Raw genomic sequence first — 27006 nt, 5'->3', positions numbered from 1 at the left:
AGGCTGAGGAAATCCAGGGCGGGACCGCAAGGCCCCATGGGAAATGTAGTCCAAACGCGAGGGAGCGCCAGTGGCCAGCCTCCTCCGCAAGGGGCGCTGGGAAATGTAGTTCTGAAAGCGTGGGGCTGGGCTGGGCTGGGAAGGGAGGGAGGGACGGAGGAGAGCTGAGGTTATCACGAGGGCCTTCGCTCAGCGCCAGGCTCACTTTTCAGCCAACCTGGCCTGAGTGCGGGCTCTGCGGTCGCCCTGCCTAGGTTATCACGCCTCTACCACTTTTCATAGTGGACTTGAGCAAGTTTTCCGGGTTTGCGAACCTGCTGTGCTGCTCCATAGGATTGTATTTAATAGTAAACGTAAACCGCCTCAAACTGGGAAAATGGAGCCCAAAGTTTGCTGGCCCCACATTTAGAAATCATTAATAACACTTGGTGCTTGACATTCAGTAGGCACTCATAGTCGGGCAAAGAACCCTGGTAGTAAAGATCAGCAAAACACCGTCCAGACCCTACTGAGGTCAGGTACCCTGGTGTGAGGCTTCTCACTGCGGCTATCTTGAAACTTGGAAATATTACTCAAATAGATCCAACTCCACAAAATATTGACAAAAATAATTTTACAAAAGACATAGTGGTGAGATGAAAGAGGACCCACTTCACATACAGCAAAACCTATTAGAATGTCTGTATTCCACCTCCTTAGTTTTTTGAAGCTCCTAGAGGAACTTTAGGAGAGTTAAAAACCATGTATTAATGAGCACTGCCTGGCAGGGGGAGCACTCAGGTCCTTCTCCTGCAGCTGAGATTACTTAAATTGGTAGGTACCACGGAGGTAATGTGGGTGAAATGGAAGTTATATTTGCCTCTAAAAAGACCCTTCCATGAAATTTGCTTCCTGCTTAACTAGACTTTCTCACAAGGTAGCCAAACAGCTAACTTCACATGCATTTTCATCAAATCCTCACAACCCTAAAGTAGGTTATTAGTTATTTTCACTTTCCAGCTCAATTAAAGTGCAGGTCAGAGGGAGGTTAGGTAACTTGCTCAAGGTTACACAACTGGTCAGAAAGATTAAACCCATGACACTTCATAAGTCACTGGTCATTTCACAATGGTGCTTTAATACAGGTGATAAACACACAGAAATCAAAAGAACATTTGTGTGAGAAGCCTCTCTATTGGGGTACTTCCCTTTATTGGCATAAGAACAAAAGCTTCAGATTAACCATATCATTGTTTTATTTTCACAATGGATTTTTTTCTCAAATTCATTTGAAATTAAACAAGCTCATTTGTAAATATATCCTTCTACATTAAAACTACTTCCCAACCCACAAAGACCCCACTTACCGTAAATATCTATCGGCACATTCTCAATTATTTGTTTTATCCACTACCCCAAAATTCCATCTTTTTGTCAGCAGTTAAAAAAAATAGAAACCTAAAGGTTCTCAAATGACTTTCCACTAAATCACCAAAAGAAAATCGCCAATATCCAAAACTTTTTAAAACAATAAACATTTCTGTTCTCCAAAAACGTATTTACAAACTGAAGTTCAAACTCCACATTGCCATCAATATAATTATACAAGAGCATACAAAGTCCTAGGAAAGAGAAAGCATTTCATTACAAAATATTTGTGATCGAGAAAATACCGCTTGCCTTTAAATAAAGAATAGGAAAAGTGGCAGAAAAATAAATATGTTTAAAGATGTCCATTTTCACAAGTAACAAAAAAAGTACACAAATAAGGAATGAAGCTAAAATATGCATGAGCTTCAAAATGGCTCTAGCAGCACTTACACAAATTTGTTACAAAGCGAGGTTGTTTGTTTAGACTCCTCTCTCTCAGTGTTCAGTTATAAAAATACAAAAAGAGCCTCGCCAGGGGAGGATTTCACTCAGCTAGAATTCATGGTACAAACAGGCAGTACGCAGAGACTGTAGCTGGAACCTTGGCCTATTGTTCTTAGCAAAACCATTCCACCAAATAACCTAAAATCCTCTCTCCCCCCCATTTTTGGACAAAGAAATTCTCAAAATGACCAACTGATTCTGATTTTTAAAAAATTAATACATCATTCCAGTACAAACAAGTAGTTCCGGTTCTAACAGCAGTCTTGGGGGCCTCAGGATCAAATGCTATCAGCTGAGTTTTATAAAAGTCCAACCCCACTTTCAACATGAGTTCCATTTCCCTGGAACTCCTTGTTCCTTTGAAATTCATTTTTACACTCACAAGTGTATGATTTGTCTGATTCTGTTTCCCTAAATCCTCTTTCTCTTCCCCCTCAGGCTTTTATTGGTTTCTGTAGCCCCTGGACGTCTCCTTCAGTGCCAGCTCCAACTTGCAGCATCCAGGACCAGCTCTGGCCGCTTCCCTACACTTTCCTCCTATCTTCTCTGCACCCCACTGAAACCCTACCATATACATAGTTACAGCAAGGGGTAAACAACGTACCCAGAATAGTTAAACTCGTTCTGAAGGCTTTAAATAATGTCCTAGAGGATTTTCCAGTGAAAAGATATCAAATCAACAAAGTCTTGTCACTGTGGCTCTGACAAAAATCTTGTTAAAAATGCATTCTGTTAAAACAGGCTGTTGCCAACATTAGAAATTTCACGACAATTATGTCAAGAAGCTGTAACCAAAAAATGTATAAAGAAAGAAGCCAAGCCTCCAACATTTATCATCAACTCCACTGTAAAATATTGCACATGATATTCTCTTTTCCTTTTGCCTGTACAGGAACAAAACAGAAAAAGAAAAAAAAAGTCTGTTGAGACACTAGAGTAAGTCTCGCTTGAAAGGAAGATGCCTGAAGCATGAATTCGCTCTAGTTCAATGTGATGCTCAAACAGTATGAACCCTAGTACTGAAGGGCACGGTGGAGGAATGTCTGTCTCAATCACAGATCCTTGTGACCAGAGGGGACTGGTCTGGCAGGTACAGCACAGGTGGGGAGCCCACACTACTCGAAGGACTTTGGAAATGCGTATCAAAGGAGCTGGGTGTAATCCCAACTTCACCTTTCAAAAAATCATCTTCTTCATCTTCCACCACCTCCTGCACAAAGAACAGAGATTATCAGAAAGATCACAACTGGCAGTCTGAAAAACTTTCAAGAACACCTTTCCTCAGGAATGTGCTACTTCTGGAGAGACAAAGGGGAAGAAAAAAAATCCTAATTTCCAAAGCTCCCTCTGACGCATACCTCTTTTTTTTATGAACCACCCATAAAATTACTCAACACACGTAATTGTTTAAAGTCTGATTTTTTTTTTCTTTTTAAACATATTTTAAGCTCAAAAGGGCAGGTAACATATGTCATTCTTGCTCAATCTAACACATCATGAATGAATGGATGAACGACCACCCGCCTCAAATGCAAAATACAAAGAAAATAAAAAGCTGACTTTTTTTTAAGAGTTTTTTTTAGATTACTTTTTTTTTAAATGGGCTTGAGTTTATTTTTACTTTTTTGGTTTTTTGGGGTGAGGGGCAGGGTAATTAGGTTATTTTTTTGGGGGAGGTACTGGGGATTGAACCCAGGACCTCATGCATGCTAAGCACGTGCTCTACCAATTGAGCTATCCCCTCCCCCCTGACATTTAACGTGGAAGTCAGTGTGCCACAAAGAAATAGACAGTGACATTTTTTATTACTGGATTCTAATTTCCTCCTTTGGCATTAACTGCCTCGGCTCCAGGTGAAGTGCCCCGGAGTCTGCACTGCAGACCTCACCTTCACCCTCTAGTCATGAAAACCCACACAACCAATGCTTATGTCTGGGAAAATTTCAACAGTAAGTAAATCTGCGTGTTACTTGGTGGTAACGATCAAGTGGTAAAGATCTAAATTTGTGGAGCTGATTTTTGATTATCCTTCACTTTCCAAAGTCAGCAGGTGAAGGGTCTGGTTTAAACAAATCATTAAAAAGGCAACAAACAAAAATTCTTCTTGTAAGAACACAACCTGAGTTTGGGATTTTGTAATGGCAGAATGAACAAACGTAGTATTGTTTTAAGTGTAACGTTACTATTCACTATTTGACTGTAATCTCTAACCACACAGGAGATTCCCAGAAAGTGTGCTGAAGCACAAATTTACCTTTTTAATGGGTTTCTTAAACTCCTGAAGCTCTTCTGCACTCATGTCTTCCCATACCTGATACACAGGATCAATGAATTTCTTTGATCTGTCAAAAAGATCACATTTCCAAATCAAATTAAATACTACAGCGAAGGTCAAAACATACTTACATCTTTTCTCACGAGACTCAAAACGAGGACGTAAAAACTATCGTTCAAATTATAATAGTGTCAAAAAAATACTCTATGTAAGTACTGTAACTAGTGTGGCTCCTTTTTAAAAGTTCATCCGCTCACACAGATGTTTCTCATTTTTTAATTTTCAAGTGAAATTACTCCTCAGCTTTGCAAAGATCAACAATGAGTTGTAATACGTTCAAATGAAGGTGAAATTGGATTATTCTGGAACTTCCTTTTTTTTTATTCCTAAAGTAAATTTACTACAAATAAGTCTGGGGAAAAAACCAATCTGGTTTCAGTCAACCAAGACTTGAGGGACCAGATAATCCCAAAATCATTGTGTTGCTAGTTATAAACGGTAATAAGCAAAAATCCTGCTTCCTTATACACATGCAAGTTAAGACTAGCTTGGGGGTTTTCCAGAATTACTCATCCAGATAGATCTCTTGGCTTTTGCTTATCCTGTCCAGCAGTGTGGGATGTCTGTAGAGGAAGGAATAAGTCATCTGGCAGAGACCAAATAGGGTGGCATCCTTCCTATCCAGGCACCTCTAGTCTCAATTTCTTTGTATTTTTAAACCAACAGGTCTAAAGAGAAACAAAAACCCCTTGGTGTCAATCTGGGCTCCTACTGAGGTGGAGATCTGCAAGTCTCAGTGTGCTACAGCCCTCAGCAGCCTCGAACAGGCCTCTCCACGCCAGGCTTGGAATACATGCAAGGAGATCAGCAGACCCTAATAAACAGCCAAGAAGGGCCACTCACAGCAAAGAAATTCTAAGTCCCAATCCTGGAAAAAGCATATACACACCTCATTTAAATTCACCACTGATAGGTCGACTGTCCAAGACTACCTACCTCTTCAGTACACAAGGGTCGAAGGGAAAGAAGGTGTCCAGTGGGTTTGTGCAGGTTTGCACTGAGTCCCCACCAGCAGTGTTTCTGATGACAGGCAACATCTGGCGGTTATTCCTCTCAATGAGGGTGTAGCAGAAGACGAGCTGGTATTTGCTGTAGGACAACAAAACCAACACACACAGAGGCGTTAACACGCTGGAATCTCTCTGCATGGACACACCTGTTTGTGTGTGACTACAAAGATATTATCAACATAACAAGCACAAGAAAAAACAACATAAAGTACAGGGAACAGTTCTCTGGGCCTGCTATTTACAAGTTAGTCTGTGCTGTCACTTTAAAAACATGAGAGTGGGCTTAGATTATTAATAGGCATGACTCACTAAAAATGAATGTGTTCAAGGAAATACTATTTCAGTTTGCAAAATTACATAGCTGTCTTTATTTATTTTAAATGTTTTTAATAGAATTAGCAGGTTGGTGGAAAAGCGATTCAGGATTCACTGAGAGGGGATATGGGCTGCTGATGGAGAGACTTGGCTGTTGAAGAAATTAAGGAGTGCGCTGAGGGAGAGACATCGGGTTTACTGAGTCACGCTCAAAGATGGTAAAGGAACAGACATAGTGAGTGAAAACAGTTAAACAGAAGAACTTGCAATAAAAATCAAAAGGACCATTATGTTGTCAATCCCTGTGGTGGTTACCTCCATGTGACTTGGCAATATCAAGTCATTCAACAGGCTGCTTCTCTAAAAGGAGAAAAGATTTAGCTCACTTCTGCCAACTCTCTCCCTCCCATGGTACTCGCTCAGGTTCTGTTCTCAGGTCACTATTGCGATTTTAAGCAACACATTTATTTCCGTTCCATTGGCCAAGGATCACATCTGACTCTTGGTGGGAGGGTAAAACCACACTGGAGGACTCTGCAGCATCTGGTAAAATTGAAGATGAGCACCTCCTACAAGCCAGCAACTGCACTTCTGGGTGACAGAAGTACATGCCTGTGCACCAGGACACACAGACAACCATGCTCCCAATACTCAAAAACCACGACAGCTTAAATCCCAACAGTAAAGGATAGTAAAGAATCTATCCTTACTTTTCCAGCTGTCTCCTATCTTCCCGCAACATGCTGCAAACTTTCACCCACTGGACGCTACTGCTTGCTGGTTTCTTTTCTTAATTCTTGTCATTTTTGAGACCTCTAAGAGACAGAATACCCTGAGCTAGATGACCAGCAAAGGAAAAATAAGGTTGCTGCATGAGAGCGGCCAGCTGTCTAAAGGGAACTGAGGTATGAAGAAATTATTCTTGTCTTCTAATAGCATAATCTGCTGAAGATTTTAAGCTATGAGCCTGCCCTCAACACCCTGATGAGATGCCCAAGGTCTCCAATTCACTTTTTACACGAAGCAGAGTAATTCTGTGACTGCTTACAAAGGAGCCAACGGCCAGCACTCAAACCTCAGCTCTGCCACAGTCCAGCCGTGACTTCACCCAAGTCCTTTCACCTTTCTGTGCCACCCTCTTACCATTTATAAATAGGGGCTAATAACAGTCATAGGACTGTGTGAGGATTGAGCGAGTCCTATGTGACGTGCCCATGAGAACCGTGCTGGGCACACAGCACATGCTACGCATCAGCTACAGCTGTAAGGCCCTCACTAAATCAATTTCCTATTGTTGGACATTTATCTCACATCCAGTCTATTTTTATTACTATCACGGGAGTCACTCTCACAAACATCTCTCAGCTTACCAGCTGCCTTACTTATTTTGAAGTGTCTAAGCTGTCTGTCGAATTACCTTCTTTAGATTAAAAAGCAGTAGCAAAAAAAAAAAAAAAAAAGTAGTAGCAATTTCCAATGTAGCCAAAATATAGAAACAATAGCAAATAATAGCTTCAGTGCAGTGTTTCCTGCAAGGGCTGGGTTATTGGTTTTTAAATGTTTTATTGTTGTTAGTTTTATTAAATAATTTCACAGAAATTCAATGGAATTTTATAATACTCATACTAATATAAATTTACCTTTAAATAACTTCCACCAATAAAGCTTAAATAACTTACCTTGTGATTGCGGCAAAAAAGTTAACTACCGAGGGCAGGCAAATCTTCAGAGGATTTAGCTGACTCATCACTATCCGTTCGAAATTTAGACTTTGAAGGTAACTCAGACCTTTGATTAAAAAACAAAAAGATTTTTTAAAAAGGTACAAACATACCTGTATCAGCAGCACAGATTATTTCATTAAACAGTTTTAAAACAAATGCTTTAAAGGCCCATGTGGACAGTCACACAACGGAGAGCCCCGAAGAACAGCACGAGGCTTAACCATAAGCATTTATGACCAGACCAACCTTTCTAAAGAAAACAGTTTATTCTTTTAAAGACCTAGGAAGCAAAGCAATACTTTCCTCATGGGCCCCAGGCTTACACGACGATTTGAAATTCAGACACAGGCAAGCTCAGCAGACGCTGAGTGTAGAGGGGAAGAAAAGACCACGCGAGAACAGTCATGTACTCATTAAGAAGCCGGGGCACAGAGCGATTCTCCGCTCCCTGGAGATAGTGACTGGACAATCTGGAATTTCTCCTTGGACTCACCAATCTGACAGACAACAAAACAGACAGCAAGACTTGCACGTCTTACTAGTGGAGTTGAGCGTGTTTTTCAAGCGTGCATTAGTGTTGGTATTTCAGTTTTGTTTTTTTTCAAACAAGGAAACTATGAAGATAGAAGGAAAAATTCAACTGACACTACTGTTCTGGAACAAATATAATTCTGTCCTATATTAAAAAGACTCTACACTTATTTTAAAAGGAAAGCAAAACAACCTGTGCCTAAGTAGAGTTTCTTAGGAGATTCTTTGATGTATATTTTGATAAAAATGACTAAAAATGTGGTAATGTCATGGCTTACAAGAAACAGGTCCTCTTTAACCAAGAATCTATCATTTATTTATATAAAGAAAAGCAGAGATTGTACTTACCTTGTGATAAAACCTTGTCCTACCAGTGTTCATACAACTACTTTTAAGCCCGACATCTTTTTAGAAGCACTCAGGATGTAAGTAAATAGATGTAAAGCAACACATACCAGTTTCAGTTTAGAGAGCTGTGGTTTTCAACTAAAGGCAACTGTGTCCCCAAGAGGACATCTGGCAGTGTCTGGAAGACAGTTTTAGTTGTCACAACAGAGGGTAAGGAGCCATGCAACTGGGAACTAGTGGGCAGAGGGTGAGGGACGCTGCTAATCACCCTGTAATACACAGGACAGCCTCACAACAAAGGATCATCCAGCCCACATGTAAGTAGTGCAGAGTCTGAGGAACTCTGGCTTTGAGGAAATAGCATATTAAACCGTTTGTATTATTCATGAAAATAAACAATTCAAATTGACTTAACTGACGTCATTTTTGAGGACTACCTTCAACTATACTACACTAACCCAAGAAACAAGCTTCATCTGGTAGAATTCAATTATAAACAACCCTTAGAAATTAGCAAAACTGAAAACTGGTAAATTAACTCAAGTCTTTAGATGAAAGGAACATAATCATTATGATTGTAAGCTTCAGAGTCACCCTCACCTGGTTTTAATTTCTAATCCTGCCAGTAAGTTACTTCCCTGTGCTTTGGTCTCCTCTGTAAAGTAAGAATGACACCTGCCGTTCACTGGGCCGTTACAAGGATGGGCAGGAGGGCAGAGTGGGGGGATCAAAGCTCTGAGCTGGGCGCATTTACAATTACTCTAGATGCCAAGCGAACAGTCTCAACCTCAAATCCATCAACTGTTGCAGAGAAGGCTGAAGGGGTTTTTAGGGGGCTATAAGCTGCTTGAAATTATCTGTAGAAGTTTGAATGCATGTGTGATTTTCCAACTCCATAATTTTCATTGAAAAAGTAATGAATCTTCATTCTGAAGAGTAACTAGTACACAAGGAAAACCCAGTTCACAGCCATCAACCCCACATCACTGACCTTCCTTCAGGTTTCCACTTAAAACCTGCTTGTGTCTAAAAACAAAAGTGTAGAACACAGCTTGGCAGGCTGAATAAAACGGTCCGTGGAGAGCAACATCACAAAATGCCTTTGTTCCCGAATCCTGGTTATTAAGGTATACGTGCAGCCAGTTAACCAAAAGATCTAGGCATGATTTTACAGTACTAGAGAAAAGAAAAATTCAAGTCAACTTCACTTGCTTCATAAAAAAACTAGAGCAACATGAAAACACATAATTGCCTCTTATTACAAAGGAAAGTAAGTCCGTTGGCTTCTTTATCACCCATGGGCAAACAAAGGAAGGATGGGTAGGTGGAAAGACAGCCTTCCAGTTACAAGGTCAGGCAAATGGACCTTCTAGAAACAACAGGCAGGCCGCTAAGAACGCCCGATGGCCTCCCAGCCCTCTTAGGGGTACACAGCCAGAGAACAGGACATGTTTACCACATCTTACAAGAGAAAGACAGTCTGGTTGACCTCACCATTCCCTGTGGGGTTCTGATGAAGTCCTGTGGTCAACAATTTTGGAGAGAATGGCTTTTAGTTGTTGGGAAAGGGTTTTTAATAGCAACCTTGCCCAAAGATACCTTCGTGGATCACTGGAACAAACAGGCCCAAAGTTGGCCTCCTAGATAGATCTTTCTATTACCTTTAAAAGGATTTTTTTTCCTTCAGCTTTATCAGATACAACTGATTCAGACTGTAAATGAAAAATGATAAACCTATAAAAAGAACCAAAACAGTATATAACACTGTACATCATTCAAGAAGACAAAGGGATCTTCATGGTGAAGTACAACCATAGAAAACAGATGACAAAAGCTTTGAATATGAGGTTTTGTATCTAAAAAAAGGAGACGTTTTATTCTGAAATTGCCTCTTGGAAATATAAACATCTTGCAGAGAGTGGAGAACAGATTTTTTCACTTTTAAGACAGACCAAAAAAATAAGGCAGATATTTCCCTGCCTTGAGACAATACTATAATCTTTTTAAAGCATGATGTGAAAAAGGACTCAGAAAATTAGGCTACTTACATAAGAGGAATAAATTTAGCTCTTGCCAAAAAGCTTCCAATATAATTTGCAGCAGCTTGCCTGATGATAGCAGGATTATTTGGATCCTGCAGTTTTTTCCAGAGATGTTCCAAAAATGCTTCTGCGAACCCCTATAAAAAGAGGTGTTGGTCTCATTTTTTTAATGCTTAAGATATTCCAGCTATTAGAATCCTAAGGTTTTCAACTCACCAATATGGGAAGGTTCTAGTATCTCAGTTATACTGCTAGATAAATAACAAATACAGCTATCATGTTTCTTATTTTTTAAAAACTTTGAGATAATACTACTAAAAACAAAAAGTGTTCCCCAGCATTAAATAATTCAACGGATCCCCAAACCAGCTGAGCGTCAAAATCAACCCTACAGGTTCAGCGCTTGGGAACCCCATAGACTTTGTGACAGGGCTTTGGAATCCACCTATTTTTAAAGCTCTGCAAGTGATTGTGACAGTCAGCCAGAACTGAAAATCAGTGATAATCCACACTCACATGGGAAACCCTCCTGCGGGACCTTTCTGACTGCACGTTGAACTTAACCAGAAAGGGAAATAGGGATTCAAGTACAGCTGGTATTTGACTAAATATGCTAACCACAGGGGAAGAAAAACAGACCAATTACGCTTCTTCTTAACAAAGGACACAACCTCCAACTTCTCCGAAATAGCTCTACTTCATAAAGTAGCTTTTCAAAAGCTACTAGCACATGCTCGGGGCAGACTGAGTTTAACCTTCCTACCCAGGACCAATGCTCTCCTGGACTGTTCTAGGAAACTATAAAATAGTTGCAAAGAGTCCTCTGTTCTTTGTTTTGCTTTGTTCTCAAAATTGAAAACCAAAGCCAAAAGTTTTAAAATTCTGGATTAAAAATTTGGTTTGGGCTAGTTAAGATCAACTGAATGAGAATAAAGAAAACAAGCAGACAAATACCCCATTTAAGATTTTAATAAAGGCTTGAATTAAACGCAAGGGCACCACCTAGCGGACCAAACATAGGATGACATTTTCAGAGCTGAACTCACAGGCGGCAGCAGTGCCCGTTGCTCCTTCCATGAGTTGAAATGGGCATGCTATTTCATCAGGGGCACTAAGTAAAACGAGCTCAAGACAAAGAAATACTCACCTCTCAGTCTCCCTTCCCTACTTTCCCCATCCCCCATTTTTCAAGGGACAATTGTGGGCAGGGATAAAATAGGCTACAATAACGTTACTGACATACTCACCAATTTAAAGCTACAGAGGTAAAACATGAAAAACTGCACATGGCAAGAGGCGTGGGTGGGCAACAGGAGTTTGTCAAAGATGGTTATGAGATCTCGATATAAATCCTTTGTTTTGTTGTTATCAATCTTACCTACAAAGGATATTTGGCATTTCAGTTTTAAAAAGATACTATTTTCAAGCTATCAGTTTCATTTACCAAATTTTTAAAAAGAACACAATACCATTAAGAAACACATCAAAGAAAGAAAGAAAGAAAGAAAGAAAGAAAGAAAGAAAGAAAGAAAGAAAGAAAGAAAGAAAGAAAGAAAGAAAGAAAGAAAGAAAGAAAGAAAGAAAGAAAGAAAGAAAGAAAGAAAGAAAGAAAGAAAGAGGGGGAGGGGATAGCTCAAGTGGTAGAGTGCATGCTAGCATGCATGAGGTCCCGGGTTCAATCTCCAGTACCTCATCTAAGAACAAATAAATAAACAAACCTAATTACCCATCCCCTCAAAAAAAAAAAAAAAAACTAAAGGAAGGAAGGAAGAAACGAAGGAAGGAAGGAAGAAAACAAAAGAAAAAGAAACAAAAGAAAAGAAAAAAGAAAAGCATCATCCATTAAGCCATGGCGGGGGAAAAGGCCATTTTTATTTTGCACAGACTTTCCTTGTTAAGTATAATAATCCAGTGCTGGCAAGGAAGCAGGCCTTCACCCTACACACACTACTGTGATGTCATGAATTCTGAAACTGCCATTTAAAAGCAGAAGCCCTTTGATCCAGTAATTCTACTGCTAGGAATTTATCACAAGGAAATAACTGAAGACATATGTACAAGGATATTCATTACACTGTTATTTATAATGGCAAAAAAAAAAAAAAGCAGGGGGAGAAAAAAAATAAGAGACCAGTTAAATCTGTATGATTAATAATAACTATTTTCCAAGAACAGTGAATGGTATGAGAAAAGGTTCATAATAAGCAAAAAAGGCAGATTACAAAATACTCCATGTAGTGTGATCCCCAAATCCACTGAGAAAAACACTCATATATACCCATGCAAACAGAAAAGAAAAAAATAAAAATGCTAATAATGGTTCTACGAATAGCAGGAATGTGGTCACATAAACTGTCTTTTCAAATCCTTTCCTGTATTCTTAAAATTTTCTCTAATCAACATGCATTCTTTTTATAACAGCAAAAAAGTCAAAATAGCAACATAGCCAATAATAACAGGACGTGAATCTCAGGTCCTATTATTCTGAGCAGCTGAGTTCAATTCTTAACTCTAAGCAGTGAGAATGGAAAAACCCGTTTTTTCACAGCAAAGCCTTAGACTGAAAATTCCAGAAGGGCAAGAGGCATATAAAGTTGTTCACTACAGTACCCACACCTGACACAACCACAGGACCAAGACTCTCTAAACTTGGTATGTAACACCAAGCACCACGTATCAACAGCTACTAGACTACTCTTAAATGTCTTGAACTTGAGCGTAATTTGAGCTCCACCTAAAACTGACCAAAGTCCATATACAATCTTTTAATACAACAGTCAGTGAAAATATCAGGGGCTCTGAAGACAAATACAATTGAGCCTGAATCTCAGTACCACCATTTTCAAGCTAGCATGAGCAAGGAATAATCTCTCTAGACCTTCTTTTCTTCATACTCAAAATAGTGATATTTACAGGATTTCTATCAGTACTAGATAACATATGAAAAACACCCAGCACAGAGCCTGGTGCACTGTGGGTGCTCAACACAGCAGCAGCTACCGTGACTATGACAGGTTGTTACCATCTACGTAGCAGACATCCTTAATGTAGGACAAGAGTAAAGAGAGCAGGATGTCCAGGCGCTCAGCGACGGGATGGACCATCTGATCGTGCCTTTCAGGATCAGCCTTTGTTTCGTGTTCATTCTCTTCATCTTCATCCTTTGAAGGTAAAGTGAAAATGGATATTTAAAAATTCAGTGAAAGTAGTTTAGTGAGAAAACGCTGAGGTAACTGTTGCCCTTTAAAAGATAAAATGAAAACACAGATACCTTTCCAGGCAAGGGCTCTCAACCAGAGGTGAGAATGAGAACCACCCATGGAATTCAAAATGAAAGCACAGATTCAGAGCCCCAGCCCAATTCTCATTTAGAAGACTCACTTACAGTGCGGCCATGCAAACATCACAGACTGCCCCCATCTCCTGGCACCCACTGTTGGTCTCCTTTCCCAGGACAGGGCACCCGTACCCCAGCTGCCAACAGCTCACAGTTGCCCCTCCTTCTCCAAAGAACTGCTCCTGCTCCTCCCAGGCCCTCCCTATCAGAATCAGTAGCTGACTGACAAAAGGCCACAAGACGCCATCTCCCTGGTCTCAAGCTAGGACTCTCTGTCCTGCAACTCATACTCCAGAGCTCCTGGGGAGATCAGGCTGTGGCTGTTTTCAAACCAAGAAAACTTGTCCTCAGTTCCTTCCGCTCTTTGTTGCTTGCTTCCTCACACCCTTTGTCCCAAGGGCACCTGAATCCCCAACTCCTGCTCTCCTTCCAATTACCCTTAACTTAAGACATTGCCCCAGATAGAGGCACTGCATTAAGGTGCACAATTTGTAAAACACAGAAATTAAACTGGTATGCATTTCTGTTTATCATTCCCTCACAAACAATATGTGGCTTACAAAAATAAACAGAAAGAACAAACGTGAAAATAAAAGTGGAACACACTTCACTGACCCCAATTCAAAGCCTTGGAAACAAGCCAACTCTACCAGTCAGTAAGCAACAGAGCAGCAAACTCCTCATTTAAGAAATCATTTTCAAGTTTGCTGAACTATTGTTTTAATCCAAAGCCTTGAAAAAGATGAAAAGCCATTAACTGCCCCTTCCAGCCCTCTGGGACTGCGAACTGCGTGCGTGCAACTTCATCAGGAAGTGCTGACCATGTTAAACAGTCCTTCCGCAGCATCTGCTCCACCAGCTTGAGCTGCTGCTTCCTCAGCATCTTCAATATCCTGCCGGGACGCATTCACCTACATTACAACAAGCAAGCAAACAAATAAATAAAACCTTCTAAAATACAACCACATTATTCAGGGGCTGGAAACTCATCTGATATACATGTTCTAAGGATGTCCGGATTAGCACCCTATTAGCACTGTACTCAATACACACTTATGATGCAAACCTGTACGTCGGTCTGGGTCATGAAGAAATTTACAAGATTATAAATCGAGTCCCTTGTGCTACATACTTACATAAAATCAGTATGAACTGTGCTATGTTGGTCTAAATCAGATAGCGTCAACAAATTCAACAATTACTCTAACTCTACTCTGCAGAAGACACATGCATGGTGTGTAAGCATATTACCAATCAAATGAGCAGAAAATGATTAAATAGAAGTCAAATTTGCATTAGTGAATATTTACTTTGGTATATAACCCTTCAAGTATCTTGTTTAATATACCATTCAAATCATGCCTTTTTAACTGTCTATACATAACCTTCTTTCTAAATGTACTCTAAAATATTCCATAATCATGAAACAGAGAGCTTTCAAAGGTTATGTATGCAGTTGACCAGAGGTTTAACTCCAAGTGAGCAATGTGCCAGCCCACCCTGAAACATGCCTCTCACCCCTGCTTCATCCCTTCTTCACACCACAAACCCTTGCCGGGTCTCTAACAGCCCCACTTCCTAACCACCCATGTCCCATGCTCTCTCCAGCAACAGACTACCTCCTTATCACCATATCCAAGGACTTCTGCTTTTCTCAGCCTCCTTAAAAAGGTCAGCATATCTCATGCTGCTGACCAAAGCCTGCCTTCCTCCAGATTCCCCCTGGGTATCCAGACTCTTGACCTTCCTCCCACTTTTAATCTCGCTTTCTCTTTCCTGTCGGGTTTATTCTCAGTCCCCTACCTGCAGCTACACCTGCTTGGTGAATATACTCCACCTCACTCCCCCACCTACACCTCAATCCATCTGCAATGGAACTCATCACCCTGCAACTTCCTCCTGACTTCTTATTCTTGTTAAAAGCAACATCAAGCTTCCATTCCACAGGGAGCTACCTTTGAAGGGCTCCTTTCCCTTACCCCCTACTTCTCCACTTACAATCCAGTCTCAAGCATCAGTTCATCATTCTGCCACGTGTCACCAGAACCCACCACTTTCTCTCTCTCCCACTGCACTTATTGCAGGCCTCTTTTAAAAAAAAACCAGATATAAAGAATTCCAGCATCACTTCCTTAGGAATGCCTTCCCAATTCCTTCTGACTACATCAGGTTTTCTAGTTCATAATGCATGTGTTTCATTCATACCATTTACCACAGTTGTCTTTTCCCATTTACATGACTCTCTAATTAATGCCTTGTTCCCCAACCTTGAGAGATGGGACTGTCTTATAAGCCCCAGCACATCGATGGAGTTCAAGAAATGTTCAAAGAAAGCATCAAAGGTGGAACTATGGATTCTTCTCCATTGCTGCTACTATTGTTTACATACTATGAGTATAACAAATACTATAACATATTTATTATTAAATGAGCATGAAAGAGAAAAACAAATAATGCAATACTTACATCCAACTTGAGTAGCTTTTCAATAACAAGCTCCAGAATTTCATGCCTCAAGGTTGGAAAATACACACTAATCCTTAGTAAGTTATGAACGTAACATTCCTAAAACATTAAAAGATAAACATTTCAACAGAAAATAAATGTTTCATAATTGTAAGTAAAATATCAATTACACAATCTTTAGTTTCAGCAATTTAGAGAAAAGACTATCCAGCAACACAAACTACTCTGTTCATACATACAATTTTCAGTATAATCTAATTACCCCCAGTAAATTACTTTTGTGATCTGTACACTTCTACAGTGTTTTTAAAACAGATTTGCTGAGATAAAATTCCTATATAATTCACCCATTTAAGGTGTACAATTCAATGGTTTTTAGTATAGTCACAGAGCTGTGTAACCATCACCATAATCAATTTTAGAACATTATCATCACCCTGAAAAGAAACCCTGTGTCTTCTAGTAATGTACCTCCTCCCAGCCTTAGGTAACCACTGGTCTACTTTCTGTCTCTATGAATTTGCCTAGTCTAAACACATCAAGTAAGTGGTCTTATAGTATGTGCTATCTAACATAATGATTATTCATGTAGTAGCATGTAGACCATTCTTTTCTTATTGCCAAATGATATTCCAATGTATAGGCATACCACATTCTGTTTATTCATAAGCTGCTAAACATTTGGTTTCCATATTCTGACTATTATGAATAATGCTGCTTTCAACATTCACGTAAAAGTTTTTAGGTAGACATTATGTTTTCATTTCTCTTGGGTAAACACCTAGCAGTGGAAATGCTGGGTTATATATGGCAACTCTACATTTAACCTTTTTAGAGGAACTGTCAGACTGTTTTCCAAAGTACCTACATCATTTACCATTTTCCATTCCCATCAGCAGTGTAAGGGGGTGCTGGTTTCTCCAACTCCTTATCAACACTTGTTAGTATCTATCTTTCTGAGTACAGCCATCCTAGTGGGTATGAAGTGATATTTCATCGCAGTTTTGATTTGCATTGCCCTAATGGTTAATGATGTTGAGTTTCTCATGTGCTCATTAGCCATCTGCATGTCTATTTTGGAGAAACATCTATTCAGATCCTTTGTCCATTTTTAAATTGGATGATCCGACTTTCTATTATTGAGTTTTTAAGAGTTCTTTATATATTCTAGATACAACTCCTTTAACCAATATGATTTGCAAATATTCTCCCATTATTTAAGTCATCTTTTCACTGTCTTGAAGGTGTCCTAAGAAGCACAAGTTTTAAATTTTGATGAAGTCCAATTTACCTTTTTTTTTAAGGTTGCTTGTGGTATATCTAGAAATTGTTGCCTAATCCAAGGTCACAAAAGTTTTCACCTATCTTTTCCTAAGAGTTTTATCCATTTTGAGTTCAATTTTCTTTATGATGTAGGAAGTCCTATTTCACTCTTGTCCCAGAACCGTGTACTGAAAAGACTGTTCTTTTCCCCACTGTCTCAGACAACTAGTTTTAATACATTGATCTTATATCCTATGATCATACTGAACTCATTTATTACCTCTAGCGTTCTTGTGGATTCCTTAGGATTGTTCTGTATGTAAGATCATGTCATCTGCAAACAGAGATAGTTTAACTTCTTCCTTTCCAATCTGGGTGCCTTTTCCCTTTTCTTGCCAAACTGCCCTGGCTCGAACCTCTAGCATAATACTGACTGAAGTGGCAAAAGTGGACATCCCTGTTTTGTTCCTTATCCTAGGGGAAAGCTTTCAGTCTTTCATGACAGAGTATGAAGTCAGCTGTGAATTTTTCACAGATGCCCTTCGTCAGGTTGAGAAAGTTCCCTTTTGCTTTTGTCATGAAAGAATTTCGGCACTTGTCAAATGCTTTTTATGGATCTATTAAGACGATCAAGTGGTACTTAATCATTTACTCTAGTGACACAGTATATTATATTAACTGATTTTCAGGTACTAAATCAACCTCGCATTTCTAGAATAAACTTCATTTGGTCATGGTGCATAATTCTTTTTATATGTTGTTGGATTCAATTTTCTAGTATTGAGAATTTTTGCATCTATGTTCATAAAAGATAACATTCCACTTGAAGCAGAGTATCACAAATATTATCGAAAGTTATTAACTCTGCCTTATTCAAGAAAAAATAATCTATGCTTAGAAGGGAACCACTAATAGTTACTGAAAGCTACACAGACGACCTAAATATTATGCAAAAAAACTGAAGAATTCAACTACAGAAAGTTCTGTATTCATGTTCAAATAAGGCATGTTTATAATTGGCAGTAAATGAACTATAACCTTCTAGCAATTCTCATCTGGGTAAGTATTAAGCCTATTCAGCTATTTCTGACATGGACTCTGCCTTTGACCTGCACACAGGAATAAGAGAAAAGCCACTGAGAACCTGTCAGTCACTTGCTAAGAAAGGAATGAGTCAAATTCTTAGTCTTGAGTTTAAAATTCAGCAGACAAAACAATTTTTAAGAAAAAGACCTAAAATCACCTAAAACTAAATCACACAAAACAACTTTTCCATCATTACCCTCCATGAAAAGATTTCTTACCAATGTTCTCTCTGATTTTCGTACAAATGGAAATTTTTCCACCAGTATCGGCATAAGAAACCATGGTGTCCTATTAGAAAAAGAAAAAAAAATCTGAACTAATCCATGCTAACTGGACTTTCTTGGAAGGTAACATTTTCATTCTAAGCACAAATATGGATACAGGAGGTAAACGGTAACTCGCACCTCAAACAACTGCAACTGAAAATAAATGCATCGCTTCAGAGAAAATCTATTAACAACTCAGGAAAAACTAAGCTATTAACTTTGATATCAAATGCAAATTAAAGGGAGATTCTTTTTTCTACAAAAGTTTAACAAAGAGCTTCAGTTTAAAATCTAAACATCTCCCACTACACATATATTATCTTAAAAAGGAGTTATTTTATGAGCTTGGACTTTTTAAAATTAGCAAATAATAAACTCACTGGGGGGATTTGAAGTTCACCCCTCCAAAAGAAACCCACACATTTTAAAGGCTTTTCTTAGAACTGAAATTTGTATTCATATGGGATGACACAAACACATGGGTTTCTCATTGAAAAATTTTGGATATCATGGCTGTTGAAGATAAAAGCAAAATTCCAACCACCATGAAAAATAGGGAAGAAGGGGAAAATTTGCATACAACTTTGAAAAATAACTGAAGACAATGACTAGAAGACTGAAATGCCATTTTTTGGAGAATGTGATGTTGTATCAACAGGATACAAAAAAAACATACAGCATACAACTTCAGTTTTCTTGGTAGGAACACTTCTGTAATTTTCTACTAATTGATGATAATTTTTTTGAGATCTAAACACCATGATTCAAAATAAGTAACAGAAGTATACTCACGATGGGACATATCTTGCTATTATTTGTAAGGCTCTGTGACATGTGTCAAAATTTGCAGGAAGATCTACAAGGCAAGAAAGGAGAGTATGAGCATCAAGATAAAATGAAAACTGAAAAATTATCTGCTTGAGGCTAAAAACACCTGCTAACCAAAACTGAATCATTCTGAATGATGAAACTGAATCATTTTGAATGATAAAATTGAATCATTTTGAACCAGCAAAATAATAATTTCAAGATTTTTCTCTATGACCAACTACCAATGAAGACTATAAAAATGCCATTAAGGGCAACTGATGGCATATTAATGTTAAATATAATAAAAAGATTCCATCAAAGGTTGCCTTTCATTGCAGTCTACCTAGTGGAATAAGTCCTGGAGGTGCCAGCATGCGTGATCACTCAGCACACATTCGCTGAGACACAGGAGGCAGTCTTTGCTTTAGTCCTCTTTATACTTACTGTCATCTTCATCATCAGAATCTGAAACATCTATGTCACCTTCCTTAATGATCACTCGGGCTTTTGAGGAAAAAAGAAAATACATTATTCTTCTAACACTGATCTAAACAATCAACAGCTACATAAAAAACTGATTTTTCTATTGTCTGAAAATAATACAATGATAACATTTACAATTTAAGGAAGAAAAAAACGCCAAGAATTTTAAGCAACTAAAAATCCCTGAGTTTCAAGACTTCATCAGAAGCTCACTAAACCGAATTACAGCTCATAAAAATTACAGCAACCAATGAAACTACACATATTCAGAGGTCATTACAGGGAACAGACATGTACCAGAACTGCTGCCAATATGTATCCTGGAAACTTCCATGGTGCAGCAACCTCCAGATTACACCAGGAAGGTAGCATTTTAATAGAGATATCTAAAAAATGAAAAATCAAAGCAAGCAAAGAGCAACCACTTACGAGGTACAAAATGGGAAGCAATCATGCTGAGACATGGTCTAAGGAAGACAGTCTGTGCTGATACAAGATTACCAAGGAAAGCTAAATACTCCTCCACCACTGTCTGACTTCTGTTCAACCACTGCAATCTCTAGAGGTGGGAGGGAGAGAAAGATAAAAGAAACATTTTACCGATACAATATATACTATTTTCAAAGTACTGAATTAAGTATAACAGTCAATGAAATAAATGGTGAACTTACCAAAAGAATATTAATAAGCTGCTCAAAGTCTTTCGTCAAGTACATGATGGAGGAACGGAATTCTAGCAGCCAATTAATGATCTGGTCATCCTTCAGTTAAACAAAGAAAAGTAATTTCAAAATCAAAAATCCACTTAAATAACAGAAAAGATGTTATCTTTCTGGCATCAATCATCTATCAATAGTATTTAAATGAGAGGAAAAAAGTCACAAACTTGGACTTCAGCCAAAATTGGGATGAAAATTCCTTAGTTTGTATCAAAACAAAAAAGTTACAATAAATTTTCCTGTTTAAAAAGTAATGTGGTAACTCTGACATACAGAAAAAAGAATTACATGTAATACTTCATTCTGATCAGTTCTGTTTGCCCTAGAAAAATGAGAACACCTCAAATATTGACACCTGGGGCTTTTTTAAACTGAAGAATTATAACAGATTCTAATATTATAAGACCACAAGGACCTGTAGGTACCTCTATTTCCTCTATTCCCATGCTGAACTGCAAGCATGTTGATAACAGTCTATGCTGATTAACCAGTCATCAATAAATATAACTTTTTCTTAACCCAAGCTGAAAATGGGTTTAAATGTATTAACATGTGTCATAAATACATAAATGATGGTTTCAGTATTCCACGAAATATTTTTCAGGCAATAAAATTACTGTTCATAATACTTTTAGTGACATGGGAAAACCTGCTAAATAAAAAAAAGGAAAGAAGCCGTGTACAAAATATGACATAAGTTACATAAAATAAAGATATTGTTTGTATTCATGCATATATATAACATACACAGGAGAAAATTAAATCCCCTAATTTTTAAAAGAAAATGGTTAATGTTGATTAAGACTCAGTAGGGGAAAGAGACATATAAAGAAACAAAAGCAATACAGTGTTGACCTTTAGCAACACACTATGAACAGAAAGGGCTGAACCTGCAGGGATAAACTATGAAGAGACCGGGCTGTACCTAGAGTGATACAGGCTACTTAAAGGGAGAATCATTTAGTGAGAACACACCATGCACCTGGCACGGTGCTCAACATCGTACATAGATACCTTTTCCAAATCCTAACAAGGCTGCAAATAGATTGCTGTTACTCCCATTTTACAGTTAAGGAAACTGAGGCTAAGAAAGATCAATAAGCAATTTGCCCAACCAAGCCAGTGAAGAACCAGGTTCAAACCAGTCTGCCTAGATCACTGCTCTGCCCATCCTCCCACAATGCCTTGCTCCACGTCGAGGAGCTCCCCATCTTTTCCCCACCTTCACTCAATCAACAAGTGCCTTCTATGCATTATCTATGTGACAAACCTCGACGAGACTGGCTATTTTCTGCTGAAACCCTGAGTAATGAGGCAGTAAAATAAATTGCAACTCATCTGCACTATGGTAATTTCATAATGTCCACAATCATTATGGAAAACAAGGCCTGAAGCAGAGAAGACAGCTAAGCTATGTGCAAATAAAAATAAGTTGGCACTAGCCTGTCACTCTTCCAGTAAAACAAGTGCAACAGAATTTTAAGGACGCCACTTAAACTGCTCTATTTTTTAAAGTAAACCAGTCAGAGACTGTGGAGCTTTAGTAGTGAACTATTATTAGAAGCAAGTTACTCGCAACACTTCTCTAAACTAACACAGACACAACTGATATGATTTTTGGTATGTCAAAATCCCAAGGAGATGTGCTGATATCAAATACAGTAGAACACAAAGAATGTGGTCCTTTGTAGCTGAAGAAGAAGGCACAGGTCAGAGAAAGCTTTAAAGAGGAAGTGATGCTTCACTGTGTCTTTAAACAAAGTATTTTCTGGAGCTATATACCTTACAGAGGTAAAGGCACGTCTTCAGAAAATCAAAAGTAGTTCTGCATGGCTGGAGCATGTGGTGAACAAGCAAGCCAACAGATAAAGCTGGGGAGCAAAGAGGGGCCAGAAAAATCACTGAAGTCTACAAAAGTCACATTTATAATAAGAAAGATCAGCTGGAAGTCTGGGGTATGGACTGAATGAACAACCATGTGCTTAGAACCTGGGAAAGTTCATTAGCAAAGACAACATTTCAGCTGGATCTCAAAGAGTAGGAGTTCTGTAATAACAGTAATAATAACAATAAACACTAAAATAACACTATGTGCCAGGCACTATTCTAAGACTTTAACATACGATAACTCGTTTGATCATTACAACCACTCCACGAGATAGGTACTACCACTGGTTCCCATTTTATAGCTGGGGACACTGAGGCATTGAAATGCAGTAATTTGCCCTTGGTCACAAAGCTACTAAGGGAAGGAGGCATGTCACTAAAGCCCATGCTCACTTAGGTAGCAAGTGAAGTGGATACAGAGGCTGCCTTACAGTCAGAAAGAAAAAGCACATGCAAAGGCATAAGGATGAAAAAAAGTGGCAAATTTAGGGAATAAAGTTACCAAGAGAGGCTGAACACTGAAAACTTGTTGCAGGTCATGCTAAGAAGGTGGCTCTTTATTCTTCAAGTAGGAATGAAACTTCACTAGGGCAATGACAAGCTTAGAATGTGCTTTAGAGATGACTTATGCTGCATTGCTGAGGATAAATTTGGGGGAGGGCATGAGATGGAGAAGAATTTGATCCTAAAGACCACTAAAGAGGTTACTGGAGGAATCCAGAAAAGAGAGCACCAACAAAACAAGAATCCTTAAATGGTTTTTATTCCAAAGGATCAATGGATATAAGGGGTGAGAAAGTCCAGGAGGACTGCGAGGTTCCCAGCTTAAGAACTAAGTAAGTAACAAATCATTTCAGCACATAAAGAAGGCTGTGGAGTTGGGTCTGGAAAAGAGAGAATGCTAAGTTTGGGGCACCCGTAACACTTCTGGGTTGGCGGTTAAGAAACAAGCCTGGAGCCCACAAGAGCAATCTGAGCTACAGATGCAAATCTGGGAGTTATCAGGACAGAAGTAAATTCCTAAGCCAGGAGGAAATAAAGAGATCATACAGGAAGAATCTATAGAGTGAGGAAAGGGCCAAGTTTGGAAATCCAATCAACACTAAATTTAAGAACCCGAAGAGAATGATTAGAGTTAAGTGATAAAAAGACAGAAAGATCAAAGAAGCTGAAGGAAAGGTTTTAAGAAATGGGCAGCCAATCATATAAACTAATAAAAGTAATTAGTATGGGGCTTGAAAAAAAAATCCACTGAAATCAGCATTTAAGGAATCACTGGTAACCTCTGTCATAGCAATTACAGCAGTGGATTTAACCATGAATGAGAAATGAGAAAGTGCAGACTGTCAGCAGGAACAAAGCCAGTAATTACAAAGTCCTTACTTTGAGTCACAGGCTGTTCTAAGGGCTTCTTGTATATTAACTCACTGAATCCTTTTAAAACTTCTACATTTAAAAAACTTCTCTTATTTCTCCAGTTTTACAAGGAGGAAAACAGAGGCAGAGAGGTTAAACAACTTTCTGACCAGAAAACAATGGAGTTGGGATTTTATCCCAGACTACCGCTGCCCACAGTAATAAATTTTTCTTTCCAAAATTGGGCAGGAAAGAAAAAAAGGGAAACAAAATTTATTGAGTTGTTACGACATGACAGGTATATACCTTGAACCATCCCTAAACTGCTGAAAGAGTAGTAGCTTAAAAGACAAGTCATCTTTTGTGGTTTTTTTGGTTTTGTTTTGTTTTCTTTTAGCATTGGAGACATGCAAGTTGTACGCAACATAGAGGAAAAGTTCTAGAAAGGAAAAAATAAGGAATTCTCAACCTTAGGACTACTGGCATCTGGGGCCAGGGCATGCTTTGCTGTGGAGGGCTGCCACGTGTATGGTAAGATGTTTAGCAGCATCCCTGTCATCCACTCACTAGATGCCAGTCGTACCCTCCCCTTCTCCCAGTTGTGACAAGCCAAATGTCCCCAGTTCATCACCAAATGTCCCTCAGGGACAAAAGTACGCCAGGCTGATAATCATTAAAGGACAACAGGGAGCAAGTTCTACAGGCTGGAAGAAGACCAAAAGTACAAACTAACGTCTCTACAAAGTGGTAACAATTTTGCTAATGATCAAACACAGAATTAATTACCTTTATGTCTGGATCTGACAGCTGGTTCTTCAACAACTCAAAGTCATTTGTTTCACCCTTAACAAGAAGGGGGGAAAAATGAATTTTTGCTTACTTGGGCTTCTTATTATTAAAGACCAACAGCAGGACTTTTAAATATTACATAGAGAACGTTGTAACATTCACACATCAATTGTGGATTGTAAAATCCTGACTATAAAAAATTTAAATACTCATGTTAGTGGAGCTAGAGGGCTTGTTAAAAAGAGAAAATGACAAACTAAAAGGCCATTCATGTTTAGGCATACTCATGTAATGACATTTGAACGTATGACAGTCAACACTCCATGATACTATACATTCACATATATATGTGAATATGAACGCAGGTTGCATATAAAATAAATAGCCGTAAAAAAAGAAAAGACAGTCGTATTTTCCCTCGTTTGCTGAGATACAGGAGAATCACTTCTAAACTAATGCAAAAACAAACTTAAAAAAAAAAAACCCTCATTAACAGAGATGGTTTATTGTCCCAAAGTAATGCTTAGGTGAATCCTTAAGAAATAAAATGCTCTAATGGTTTTTATTCTACCACTTGCTAAATTTTTTAAAAGATATTTTGTAAATAAAGCATTTGAAGATGTGAAACCTCAGCAAAGGGGTTATTACTCAAACAGAGTTAACAGCACCATGCTGTTGCTAAATATCTGATTTCAATGTTGACATCTAAAATTCATTTTACTTGTCTACCAGTCTTTGATATCTAACAGCTACAACTGTAGCCTGACTAGCAAGAAGCAAACATCAGTATGTCAATTACATTTCAATAAAACTGGGAGAAAAAACCCACTAACCTCACCTTGTCGCCTCTTACCTTTTTGTACTTCAGCAACACTTCTGTCACAGTTCCACCAAACCGAACAGTTTTTCTTGGGGGAGAATTGAAGAAATCATTCTCTAATGCAAGCATGTCTGAAAGCCTACAGAACCAAGATTATCAAGCTATTAAGTGCATGACAGGGAATAATAAAAATGATTAATAGCCAACATTCATTGAACTAAAATCATTCAGTGAGACTACCGCTAAAGCCTAACTGGCCTCCCTGTTTCCACTCAAATCCCACAATAATCCATTCTTCATTCAGTGGTCTGATGATCTCTCAAATACTTATGACAGATCATGCTAACTCTACTCTCCTGACTAAATGTTCCAAAGGTTTCCTACTTCACTTAAAATTTAAAAATCCAACATTTTTATCATGGTCTTTAAGGTCCTACGTTAATCTGGGTCCTGCCTACCTCTCTGAACACACCTCCAACTACTTCACTGCAGCCAGTGTCTTTTTTCTTCTTCATACTGACCAAGCAGATTCCCATTTTACTTGCTACTCCCTGTCAGAAACACTCATTCTCCAGATTTGTACATGGTTGGACTCTTATCTTCATTCAAGTTGAAGCTCAAATGTCAGAGAGGCCTTCCCCATCAGAAAGCTGAAGTACCCATCCTCTCCCCTCCATCACTCTGTTCTATTTCTTCACAGCAGTTACCACTATCTGAAATCATCCTGTTCATTTTATTGGCTATTCACTGTCTTCCCTTCCTCAGAAAGGAAGCTCTGTTGAGAAAAGGGACTGTTCTCTCTTTTGACAGACTACTGTCCCCCAAGTCTAAGACAGAAAGCAGGTGCTAAATAAATATTACGAATAATATTATCCTAAGTGTTTCACAAAGTTTTAAAAGGGGTAGATCAGTGAAAACGCATAGCATTCTACTAATGACTTGAAAGTTAAACCCCGAAGTGTTTTATGAGGGTTAGGGACTTTAAAAGTTGAGCAAGGTAAACACTGTTAAACAAACGTGTCAAAACAAATTTCAAACCAAAAATAATAATAATGACTCAATTTGCCATCGGTGACAGCATATTTGGCTGATAATCCAAATAGCCCAGGGGCCTCTTTTCAAATCCAGACGAAGCAGCAGGAGGGAACAGTAAAAGAGCAGAACAGAGGCCCCAGGCCTGGGACGCTATGAAGGAGCCCAGTGGGGATACAGGACGACTCTAGAACAGAGAAAATGTTCATTTTTCCAGCCCCTTTCCCACCTTTATGAGCTATCTAAGGGGCACGGGCTCACTCTTGAGAACCTGAAATGATGCTCTACCCTCCGCTCCCGCCCACTCATTAGCTCTGTCCTAGACCCTTCAGATCCGCTCCCCTAATCCTGGTCCCGGGCTTTGGTCCCAGACGCGCAGAAGGAAGAGTCTCGGATACTTACCCGGTCCTGGATGTGCCCAGCGTCTTGACCGCGGCGGCCGAGGCGGCCGCATCTCCCGGTAACCGCGTGTGAAGCAGCGGAGCCGCCATCAGGCCGACAAACCGCGACGACCGTACCTTGCGCCGGAAGTC

General features: G+C 39.0%; 1 protein-coding gene across 2 annotated transcripts; it reads right to left on the bottom strand.

The window, feature by feature from the left end:
- Positions 1 to 1097: 1097 nt before the first annotated feature.
- On the bottom strand, positions 1098 to 27002 carry RRN3 (RRN3 homolog, RNA polymerase I transcription factor). Of its 2 annotated transcripts, none has more exons than XM_010982868.3 (18): positions 26876 to 27002; positions 25475 to 25580; positions 24619 to 24675; positions 20542 to 20631; positions 20300 to 20429; positions 19832 to 19891; positions 19370 to 19433; positions 18530 to 18599; positions 15963 to 16061; positions 14318 to 14407; positions 13182 to 13320; positions 11407 to 11537; positions 10166 to 10296; positions 9109 to 9293; positions 7194 to 7302; positions 5126 to 5278; positions 4109 to 4196; positions 1098 to 3064 (listed from the first exon to the last, which is right to left on the bottom strand). In XM_010982868.3, exons 1-18 carry the CDS (start codon positions 26962 to 26964, stop codon positions 2903 to 2905), a joined length of 1953 nt encoding a protein of 650 aa, XP_010981170.2. In that variant the 5' UTR covers positions 26965 to 27002; the 3' UTR covers positions 1098 to 2902. The 2 variants fall into 2 exon arrangements, with proteins under 2 accessions (XP_010981170.2, XP_010981171.2); XM_010982869.3 differs by having other exon boundaries at positions 25475 to 25529.
- Between the last annotated feature and the right edge of the window lie 4 nt (positions 27003 to 27006).

The sequence above is a fragment of the Camelus dromedarius genome, chromosome 24 (assembly GCF_036321535.1).
Source record: "Camelus dromedarius isolate mCamDro1 chromosome 24, mCamDro1.pat, whole genome shotgun sequence".
In the NCBI taxonomy this organism is placed as follows: Eukaryota; Metazoa; Chordata; class Mammalia; order Artiodactyla; family Camelidae; genus Camelus; species Camelus dromedarius.
This window is presented reverse-complemented; position numbering and strand designations above follow the sequence as displayed.

Excerpts from the sequence above, each read along its gene's own strand:
- RRN3 (XM_010982868.3), bottom strand. The coding sequence starts at position 26,964 with ATGGCGGCTCCGCTGCTTCACACGCGGTTACCGGGAGATGCGGCCGCC. Across the intron at positions 19,892-20,299 it reads TGCTTCCCATTTTGTACCTC|CCCGAGTGATCATTAAGGAA; the intron begins GTAAGTGGTTGC and ends TTTCCTCAAAAG. Across the intron at positions 18,600-19,369 it reads ATAGCAAGATATGTCCCATC|GACACCATGGTTTCTTATGC; the intron begins GTGAGTATACTT and ends TTTTTCTAATAG.